This window comes from Aphidius gifuensis, linkage group LG5, assembly GCF_014905175.1.
Source record: "Aphidius gifuensis isolate YNYX2018 linkage group LG5, ASM1490517v1, whole genome shotgun sequence".
In the NCBI taxonomy this organism is placed as follows: domain Eukaryota; kingdom Metazoa; phylum Arthropoda; class Insecta; order Hymenoptera; family Braconidae; genus Aphidius; species Aphidius gifuensis.
Genome location: NC_057792.1, coordinates 5010357 through 5021914, shown reverse-complemented (window position 1 = coordinate 5021914; position 11558 = coordinate 5010357). Strand labels below are relative to the sequence as shown.

General features: G+C 25.6%; 2 protein-coding genes across 2 annotated transcripts; one reads left to right on the top strand and one right to left on the bottom strand.

Moving 5' to 3' along the window:
* Positions 1–1240: 1240 nt before the first annotated feature.
* On the bottom strand, positions 1241–3614 carry LOC122857141 (guanine nucleotide-binding protein subunit alpha homolog). The gene is made up of 6 exons (XM_044159155.1): positions 3592–3614; positions 3131–3430; positions 2689–2949; positions 2363–2413; positions 2074–2291; positions 1241–1989 (listed from the first exon to the last, which is right to left on the bottom strand). Exons 2-6 carry the CDS (start codon positions 3350–3352, stop codon positions 1632–1634), a joined length of 1110 nt encoding a protein of 369 aa, XP_044015090.1. The 5' UTR covers positions 3353–3430; positions 3592–3614; the 3' UTR covers positions 1241–1631.
* Positions 3615–11254: 7640 nt separating this feature from the next.
* LOC122857138 (cytochrome c oxidase assembly protein COX19) lies at positions 11255–11539 on the top strand. Its single transcript, XM_044159149.1, has one exon. It carries the CDS (start codon positions 11255–11257, stop codon positions 11537–11539), a length of 285 nt encoding a protein of 94 aa, XP_044015084.1.
* Positions 11540–11558: the final 19 nt, after the last annotated feature.

Genomic DNA, 11558 nt, shown 5'->3' with positions numbered 1-11558 from the left:
TTGGGCATTTAAAAAAAGGCCAAATTTTTTTTTTTTCTTTTCCATGGGAATGTAAAAAATATATAAATTCAATTCCAAGTCTATAAACTCTAAATTAATAATTAAAAACAATTTTATTATTGATTTTTATTTTTCGTTTGTATTTTAAGTTAATTTAATTTAAGAAAGTTCGAATGTTAAATAGTTCTTGTATAGATATGATTTAAAAATTTTGATTGTATAAAATTAGACACTGGGTCGATTAATAAATATTATTGAAAAAAAAATAGAAAATAATTATTTAATTTGCCCTCATTAATAACAGTGAGTCAAATTATTGTTAAATTTTAACATTAATTAATTATTTTATAAACTTAATACAAGATTTTTATCAAAACAGCATTACGTTTTATCATAATTCGAACTTTCTCAATATTTATAGATCATTTTTAAAGATCTTTGGTTTTTTTTTTATTTTATTATTTTCTCAATAATGAGTTATTGGATTTTGAAAATTTATTAATACAGATATCAATGTTTGGCACTGAAGAAAAAATATTTACGATGATTTATAATTAATAAACAAATATTTAAACTTATCACGCAAATAATTATATAAAAATTTAATTTTTCTTCAGAGAAAAAAAAAAAATGAAATATTTTTTTTTCCGCAAAAACTTTGATAATACTGATTAAATTTAAAAAATTAAAAATTAACAAAACAAATTATCTGTACAAGAACCAAATAATAATTACGTAAAAACCCTTTTTATTTTTTCGTTGTAAATAAATTGTTATTTAATCTTAAAAATTGACAGAAAAAAATATAAATATTTATCATAAAAATGATCAACCTTTTTTTTTTTTTATTATTTTTTCAATTATTGTTCATTTGGTTCTTATGGCATGATTCTAGTATTTGGTTTTTTTCAACTTGTTAATATTAAAAGAAAACTCAACGATAATTACGAACAAAAAAAAAAAAAATAAATTAAAACAAAAAAAAAAAAACCCTCGACCTCTCAAATTCAACATGTGGTCAAACAAAAAAAAAATAATTAATTAATAATAATAGTACTTTAAAAAAGAAAGCTGCTGTTAATTGCAATTAATATTTTTTCTTTTTTTTTCTGTTAGAATATTTTTTAATTCTGTATTTGTATAAATACAAAAAAAACATTATTTTTAAAAAAATATTTAAAAGCTTATTTACACAATTATATAGCTATACACTTTAAAAATAAAAAAAAAAATTACGTTAAGATAATTTAAATAATATATTTATATCAGGCAGTACTTGTCTACTTGGTCAATCAAATAATCAAGACTTATTAAATTTGATAACCAAAAAATCATCACTATCTCAATATAATTGTATATAATTATTTTGTTAATTAATATTGTCTAAACCAGATTGTATAATATCTTTTTTTTTGTGTTGTATAAACAGTATTGCAGTATAAATAATTATTTGTTTATGTATTTATGAGATAAAAGTACCTAAACAAAGATACTCTTTGGATAATATATAACGAGTTTGTCTTATTTGACGTATACACTTGTAATCAGGCCCTTTATGTATTATTTAATTATCTAATTTAATAGTTAACTATTTATTTTCTTTTTTTTGTTGTTTAAATATATTAATTTAATTACTGCAACATAAGTGATTCTAAATTTCTATGTAATATTGTATCTTTAACAGCATTAAATACAACTTTAATATTTTCTGTATCAACAGCTGTTGTAAAATGATGAAATAATGGCTTTCTTGGATCACGTTTAACTGATATAAACATATTTAATATAAAATTCTGTACGTCTTTCATGGAATGTGAATCACCAGTATATTGAGGAAAATACCAGCTAACATTTGTATCTGGTGTTTTAACTTTTCTCTCAAGTAAATCTGTTTTATTTAAAAATAATATTATTGATACACCACTAAATATCATATTATTAACAATTGTATCAAATATATTTTTTGATTCTTCAAGTCTATTTGTTCTTCTGTAAATATATAATTAAAAAAAAAACAATTAGTTGTAATTATTATTTTTTTATTATTAGCATATTTATGTTTTAATTAATTACCTATCTTCCAATAAAACTTGATCAAATTCTGATGATGACACTAAAAATAGTATTGACGTAACACAATCAAAACATTGATACCATTTTTGTCGTTGTGATCTTTGTCCTCCAACATCAACAAATAAAAATGGTATATTATTTATTGGTATAACAAATTCAGATATTCCTTTTGTTGCTTTTCTACAGTGTAGTATATCCTGATGAGTTGGTACGTATTCCTAAATTTAATTTGCAATAATTATTAATACATAATTATATATTTAAATATTTAAATATTATTATTACTTACCACTCTTGCAATACGATCAAGACTATCCAGAAAATATTGTACCGAGTCACTCTGTTGTAAAAATAAAAAAACAATACTCATTAAAAAACTTGATCACAAATCAAACAAAACATAAAGATAAAATTTCTATATATTTTTATGTTTCTTCACGTTTTGTTTAATAATAATAATAAAATATATACTTAAAGAGGAAATAAAAATTTAAACAAGAATAATTTTTTCAATTATAACAAGATTATAATCTGGGTCATGGATTATTAGATGATAATTTTTGATGAGTCTTAAAATATTAAGAAAAAAAAATTATATTTATGATAAATAATTACCAGTTGAAATTCTCTTCTTCTGTCGAATGCTTTTTTAATTGATGCATCATGCCATAAACTTTGCAATGATGGTACATATAATAAAAATAATCTAGTATCAAGTACAATTGTATTTTCAAATTTTAATAGCTGATAACCAATATCATAATTTTTTGGATTTTCCCATTGTATATTTAATTTATCACGTGCATCAACAAGTACCTTCATACCTTTGATAATATTTTGATAAATAACATGTTGATATTCCTTAATAAGTTCAGGCTGTAAACAAAAGAAAAAAAACAAATAAATAATATAGTCATATTTAACAATTAAAAAAACAACAAACACATAAGTTTTTTTTTTTTCTTTTAAGAATAAAATTTAAAGATGTTTGTTCAATCAATAATTATTTACATACATCTGTTGTTTAAATTATTAATATACAAAGCTAATATCTTACCTCAAATTTAATACCATGAATAATTCTCATTTGTTTAAGAAATGTTGATTTACCACTTTCACCAGCACCAAGTAACAAAAGTTTAACTTGTCTTCTAAATGCTTGTCTATCTTTTTCAAGCATTCTATCAATTTCTTGACTTTTATAACGTTGTTCAATTTCTTCTGGACTGAATTTAAATCTAAGACAACAACTACATGACCACGTTAAGGACCCCGCCATCTTTGATATCTATCACCCACCTTCAATTACTCTTAATAAATTTTCTATATATCAAACACAAATATCACCAATATTTTTCTACAATAAAAATTAGAAAAAAAAAAAATATAAATAATATTAAATATAAAAACAAGTATGGTAACAAAATTTAACACTGTCTTCAACACTATCAACACACAACTGTCTAAATTATCTATTATTTTTTTTTTTAAATTTAATTTCTTATTCTTGGTACATACCACGTCACAGACACAATTTTTTTTTTTTTTGATAAATAAGATTCACTATCAAGTCCACAAATTTATAATAAACACACACATACATCAAATAATAATAAAAATTAATTAATGCAAATTAAGCAAGATATTGATGATGTTAGATTATTTAACTTTTTTTTTTTTTGTCGTTTCAGGTGAGAGACAATCAGGACGACATTTCACCTGGGCGTTCACGCCATACATTTGAGTCCACCTATTATACCCCCCTTCATAACTTTGCTCGATCCTTTTCCGCTCTCACTAATGTACACATTTAATACATTATATATGTGTGGATGGATGTTTTAATATTGGGAAGAGAAAAATAGAGACAGATATTGTTACACACATGCAAACTGATGCAGTCTCTTCTCAATTTATCAAAGAGATGATATTTTTCACACGAATAATACACTTTAATATTTTAATTTGCAATATGATAATTATTATTAATAATATTTTAAACTATTTTTTTTTATTTAATATATACTTGCTGCTCCAAATGAAAAATTAACAATGAAAGAAAAAAAAAATATATATCAAGATTTGTATATTAAATTATGAATGATTATATTTTATTTTTTTAATCTTGTTTGATTAGTTGGGATTTATCATACATGAATTGAATGAAATAACAAATTGGTCGTTATTATTATTAATTATGATAAAATGTTATTGTATAAATCATGTATTGTCTGGTATTATTTACATTTAACTCCCGCATATTATAAAAACACACCCGGTTTATAATATTGAGAAATAAAATTTATAAAATGTTTATTTAATCTTTTCAAAATATCACATATTTTGTTATTAATAATTTGTCTTTCTCACTCGTTTATTATTCACTTTATTATTACAAGTATTATTTTATTGTTTTGATTTTTTTTTTTTTTTTTTTTTGGCTTTGTGTATGTTTTATTCTGTGCGTTTAAAAACATACACAAGTAAATTAACGTTTTATTTTAATTACATATATGTATAGTTATGAACTTTAGTTGTATATTATTTCACAATAAATTCTTGGTTGATAATAATTATATGTTTAATTTGCATTTTGTTGTTATTGATAATATTGATTTTTATATTTTATTTTGACACTTTTATGCATGTTGTTTATGGATTTATTTATAATACGATAGAGAACTTGTGATAAGAATATTTTTGTTTGTTTGTTTTTATTTAGATAATATATGGAGATTTAGAGAAAACTTATTGGTTTGTTTGTTAATGTATTAGATGTTTTTTGTTGTCAGTCGAACCGATTGACTAGTATATCGGCCTAAATACACACAAAAAAAGTATAACAGTATGCAACACACACAAAATGCACTAATGCAGGGAGAGAATTGAAAAAAAGAAAAGAGAGAAACAAGAGAGAGGATCAAGATTGATCATACTTTTCATAGATGTCGTAAGTGTCGGCTCGTGGCGGTATGCAATTTGAATGTAAATTTAGTTTTACGAAATATTTTAAATTAAAGAACACTTGATCGATAATAAATTCATAATAAAAGGATTTTATTTTTCAATATATGGAAGGACCGACAGTCATAAGAGAAAATTTTTTTTGCGGATATGTTTTTTTTTGAAAAAAAATAAAGTAAGATTCTTTAATTATTAGGGAATCGTAACATAGAAGAAAGAAGCATCGAAATTATTAAATACTTCTTTGATCATTATATATTCCTAATACATATTTCTAATTTTTCAAAAAATTTTTAAATGAAATTCTCAAATTATTAAAGAATCATAATATGAAAAAGTAAGCATTAAAAACTGATAAAGATATCTCTTTGTTTGTTTTATTTAAAAGTGTGAAAGAGCACTTGATGATGAAATACTCATCAATTTAAGTACAATTATTTTCTAAATATGTCTCTAGTTTTTACAGTTTTCCATTTTCTTTATAAATAATTATTTCGTTTTAATCAAGTTTACTGTCTAGTCGCACTTAACATCTGTTTTTATAATATTTTGTGTCTCATTTTAATCCAAATAATACATTGATAGTAGTATCAATGAAATTATAGTTACCAAATGAATTGAGCCACTTTTTTTTCACTCAAAAAGCTTATCCAGTGTTTAAAAAAGAAAAAAAAAAAAAAAAAAGCAAATGAGAAATAATTAATAATCTATCAATAAATTACGAACAATTAATTTTAAGATGGAATTAATGATGATTAAACTACAGATCTGATAAATATTTTCGTTATAAATGTGAGTGAAAATAATAAATTTAAATAATTATATGTAACAATTAAATAAATGATATAATAAAGATAAAAAAATTAATCAATGATTATTCAATTTGGTTGTTTATTTTATGTTAAGTTAGTATTTAAATAATTCGATAATACCTCCTTTAGTATTCTATGATCCTGATAAATAATTAAAAAAATCTTTGAAAATTACTTCTTCAATTTTCTGTTAGCCTAATATTTGTAGAGAAAAATTTTACTAATTTGTATCAGGAACATAGAATGACAAAAAAGGTATGTGATGTTTTTTGAAATTTACCTCCTCGATTTTATATTTGCTTAATACTTTGAAAAAAAAAAAAAATTTCGAGTATCAGGAACATAGAATGACTGAAGAGGTATTTGATATTTTTGAAAATACCTCCTTGCTCATTCTATGTTCCTGATACTCGAATATTTTTTTTTCCATAGATTTTTTGAAATTTGATAGACAAAAAAATTTTTGAGTATCAGGAACATAGAATGAGTGAAGAGGTATTCGCTATTTTAAAAAAAAATCAGCGCCATCTATTATTTTTATTAGAAACTATAGGGTAAACACATTGAAATATCATAGATAGAGGAGGGCTGTTTTATCAGGGTTATAGAACAGAAAAAGAGGTATTTTTTGTGTTAACAAGTTCAGCGCCATCTATTATTTTTTTCAGGAACTATAGAGTAAACACATTGGAAAATTATAGATAGAGGAGGGCTGTTTTATCAGGGTTGTAGAACAGGAAAAGAGGTATTTTTTAAGTTAACAAGTTTAGCGCCATCTATTATATTTTTTTAGAACTATAGGGTAAACACATTCAAATATCAAAGATAGAAGAAAGCTGTTTTATCAGGGTAGTAGAACAGGAAAAGAGGTATCTTTTAAGTTAACAAACTTAACGCCATCTATTGTTTTTCTTAGAAACTATAGGGTAAACATATTGAAATATTATAGATAGAAAAAGGCTGTTTTATCAGGGTTATAGAACAGGAAAAGAGGTATTTTTTGAGTAAACAAGTTTGACGCCACCTATTATTTTTTTGAGGAACTACAGGGTAAAGACATTGAAATATCATAGATAGAGGAGGGCTGTTTTATCAGGGTTATAGAACAGAAAAAGAGGTATTTTTTGTGTTAACAAGTTCAGCGCCATCTATTATTTTTTTGAGGAACTACAGGGTAAACACATTGAAATATCATAGATAGAGGAGGGCTGTTTTGTCAGGGTTGTAGAACAGGAAAAGAGGTATTTTTTGAGTTAACAAGTTTAGCGCCATCTATTGTTTTTCTTAGAAACTATAGGGTAAACACATTGAATTATTATAGATAGAGAAGGGCTGTTTTATCAGGGTTATAGAACAGGAAAAGAAGTATTTTTTAAGTCAACAAGTTCAGCGCCATCGATTGTTTTTTCTTGGAACTATAAAGTAAACACATTAAAATATCATAGATAGATGAGGGCTGTTTTATCGGGGTTATAGAACAGGAAAAAAGGTATTTTTTGGGTTAACAAGTTTAGCGCCATCTATTATATTTTTTTAGAACTATAGGGTAAACACATTGAAATATCATAGATAGAGGAGGGCTGTTTCATCAGGGTTATAGAACAAGCGAAGAGGTATTTTTTAAGTTAACAAGTTTAGCGCCATCTATAAGTTAGAATGAGCAAAAAGGTATTCCATATTTTTGAAAAGACCTCTTCGCTCATTCTATGTTCCTGATACTCAAAAATTTTTTCTCTATCAAATTTCAAAAAATTTGTGGAAAAAAAAAATTTCGAGTATTAGGAACAGAGAATAAGCAAGGAAGTATTTTCAAAAACATCAAATACCTCTTTGCTCATTCTATGTTCCTGATACTCCAATGTTTTTTTTCCATAAATTTTTTGAAATTTGATAGACAAAAAAATTTTCGAGTATCAGGAACATAGAATGACTGAAGAGGTATTTGATAGTTTTGAAAATACCTCCTTGCTCATTCTATGTTCCTGATACTCGAATATTTTTTTTTCTATAGATTTTTTGAAATTTGATAGACAAAAAAATTTTTAAGTATCAGGAACATAGAATGAGTGAAGAGGTATTCGCTATTTTTGAAAAAAATCAGCGCCATTTATTATTTTTATTAGAAACTATAGGGTAAACACATTGAAATATCATAGATAGAAGAGGGCTGTTTTATCAGGAGTATAGAACAAGCAAAGAGGTATTTTTTGAGTTAACAAGTTTAGCGCCATCTATTGTTTTCCTTAGAAACTATAGAGTAAACACATTGAAATATTATAGATAAAGGAGGGCTGTTTTATCAGGGTTATAGAACAGGCAAAGAGGTATTTTTTAAGTTAAGAAGTTTAGCGCCATCTATTTTTTTTTCAGGAACTATAAAGTAAACACATTGAAAAATTATAGATAGAGGAGGGCTGTTTTATCAGAGTTGTAGAACAGGAAAAGAGGTATTTTTTAAGTTAACAAGTTTAGCGCCATCTATTATATTTTTTTAGAACTATAGGGTAAACACATTCAAATATCAAAGATAGAAGAAGGCTGTTTTATCAGGGTTATAGAACAGGAAAAGAGGTATTTTTTGGGTCAACAAGTTCAGCGCCATCTATTATATTTCTTTGGAACTATAGGGTAAACACATTGAAATATCATAGATAGAGGAGGGCTGTTTTATCAGGGTTATAGAACAGGAAAAGAGGTATTTTTTGAGTTAAGAAGTTGAGCGCCATCTATTATTTTTTTCAGGAACTATAAAGTAAACACATTGAAATATCATAGATAGAAAAGGGCTGTTTTATCAGGGTTATAGAACAAGCAAAGAGGTATTTTTTGAGTTAACAAGTTTAGCGCCATCTATTGTTTTCCTTAGAAACTATAGAGTAAACACATTGAAATATTATAGATAGAGGAGGGCTGTTTTATCAGGGTTATAGAACAGGAAAAGAGGTATTTTTTAAGTCAACAAGTTTAGCGCCATCTATTGTTTTTCCTTTGAACGATAGGGTAAACACATTGAAAAATTATAGATAGAGGAGGGCTGTTTTATCAGAGTTGTAGAACAGGAAAAGAGGTATTTTTTAAGTTAACAAGTTTAGCGCCATCTATTATATTTTTTTAGAACTATAGGGTAAACACATTCAAATATCAAAGATAGAAGAAGGCTGTTTTATCAGGGTTATAGAACAGGAAAAGAGGTATTTTTTGGGTCAACAAGTTCAGCGCCATCTATTATATTTCTTTGGAACTATAGGGTAAACACATTGAAATATCATAGATAGAGGAGGGCTGTTTTATCAGGGTTGTAGAACAAGAAAAGAGGTATTTTTTGAGTTAAAAAGTTTAGCGCCATCTATTATTTTTTTCAGGAACTATAAAGTAAACACATTGAAATATCATAGATAGAAAAGGGCTGTTTTATCAGGGTTATAGAACAAGCAAAGAGGTATTTTTTGAGTTAACAAGTTTAGCGCCATCTATTGTTTTCCTTAGAAACTATAGAGTAAACGAATTGAAATATTATAGATAAAGGAGGGCTGTTTTATCAGGGTTATAGAACAGGAAAAGAGGTATTTTTTAAGTCAACAAGTTTAGCGCCATCTATTGTTTTTCCTTTGAACGATAGGGTAAACACATTGAAATATCATAGATAGAGGAGGGCTGTTTTATCAGGGTTATAGAACAGGAAAAGAGGTATTTTTTGTGTTAACAAGTTCAGCGCCATCTATTATTTTTCTCAGGAACTATAAAGTAAACACATTCAAATATCAAAGATAGAAGAAGGCTGTTTTATCAGGGTTATAGAACAGGAAAAGAGGTATTTTTTAAGTCAACAAGTTTAGCGCCATCTATTGTTTTTTCTTGGAACGATAGGGTAAACACATTGAAATATCATAGATAGAGGAGGGCTGTTTTATCAGGGTTGTAGAACAAGAAAAGAGGTATTTTTTGTGTTAACAAGTTCAGCGCCATCTATTATTTTTTTCAGGAACTATAGAGTAAACACATTGAAATATCATAGATAGAAAAGGGCTGTTTTATCAGGGTTATAGAACAAGCAAAGAGGTATTTTTTAAGTTAACAAGTTTAGCGCCATCTATTATATTTCTTTGTAACTATAGGGTAAACACATTCAAATATCAAAGATAGGAGAAGGCTGTTTTATCAGGGTAATAGAACTGGAAAAGAGGTATTTTTTGAGTCAACAAGTTCAGCGCCATCTATTATTTAGAATGAGCAAAAAGGTGTTCCATATTTTTGAAAATACCTCTTTGCTCATTCTATGTTCCTGATACTCGAAAATTTTTTTTTTTTCACAAATTTTTTGAAATTTAATAGAAAAAAAATTTTTCGAGTATTAGGAACATAGAATAAGCGAGGAGGTATTTTGAAAAATAACGAATACCTCTTCGCCTATTCTATGTTCTTGATACTCGAAAATTTTTTCTCTATCAAATTTCAAAAAATTTGTGGAAAAAAAAAATTTCGAGTATTAGGAACATAGAATAAGCAAGGAAGTATTTTCAAAAACATCAAATACCTCTTTGCCCATTCTATGTTCCTGATACTCGAAAAAATTTTTTTTTAATTATTTTTAAAATTTTTTTTTGAAATATGATAGAAAAAAAAATTTTCGATTATCAGGAACATAGAATGAGCAAAGAGGTATTTGTTATTTTTTGAACAAATAGCGCCATTTGGTGTTTTTATCAGGAACTATAAGTGGTAAAACATTTAAAATTAATAGAAAAAAAAATAAAGTGTTGTATCAGGGTTGTAGAACAGGCAAAGAGGTATTTAACGAGTAAGAAAGTTTATTGCTATCTATTTTTTTTCGGAACTATTTTATAAATTTTTTTTTTCAAAGTATTAGGCAAATATACAATCGAGGAGGTAATCTTTAAAAATTTTACTTATTATTTATCAGGAATATAAAATGGTGAAGGAGGTATTATTGAATTTTTTGAATAGTAACTCAACATAATATTTTTTTGCCTATGTAATTATTATTATTATTTTATTAATTAAATATATAATTTACAAGATTACAATTAAATATATAATTAATTAAATATATAAAATACAAGATCATTAATTAGCGCCACTTACGTTCGTATTCGGAACAGTATGAACAACGCCATTTTTGTTTTGCTACTCTCTCCTCCCCCCATGCATGTCTTATTTTTTTTTTTATCGAGTTGAAAAGTTATCATTATTATTATAAACCTGTATAAACTATAGATCCAAAATACCAGAGGTGTTGACATTATACGAATCAATTTACGTAAGTTGATCATAATAATAAAATAATAATTGTAATAATCATAACATTGATTAAACTATTAGTTTACATTTATATTATACAGATTATTGGACACAAATAACCTTAGAGGTTTTCATGTTATCTGGTGATGTCATCATTTACGTTTTCACAAAAATTGTTTAAACCAGAGCCACCTGAAAAGGGTAGCTTTCCACTTGATCATCAAGGTACATGTAAAAAGTTAATGATAACATACATGCGTTGTTTACATACAAATAAAAACGACAATACACCTTGCAGGGATGTGGCAAAGGATTACCTTGAATGTCGAATGGAAAACAGCCTGATGAGTCGTGAAGAATGGTCTAAACTTGGTTTTCCTGATGAACAAAAACAAAATAACAAGTCAACATCTATTGAACAACAAAAATAAAACCTTTAACTTGTCTTCA

Excerpts from the sequence above, each read along its gene's own strand:
- LOC122857141 (XM_044159155.1), bottom strand. The coding sequence starts at position 3,352 with ATGGCGGGGTCCTTAACGTGGTCATGTAGTTGTTGTCTTAGATTTAAA. Across the intron at positions 2,414-2,688 it reads GAAGAAGAGAATTTCAACTG|AGTGACTCGGTACAATATTT; the intron begins GTAATTATTTAT and ends TTTTTACAACAG. Across the intron at positions 2,292-2,362 it reads TTGATCGTATTGCAAGAGTG|GAATACGTACCAACTCATCA; the intron begins GTAAGTAATAAT and ends AATTAAATTTAG.
- LOC122857138 (XM_044159149.1), top strand. The coding sequence starts at position 11,255 with ATGTCATCATTTACGTTTTCACAAAAATTGTTTAAACCAGAGCCACCT.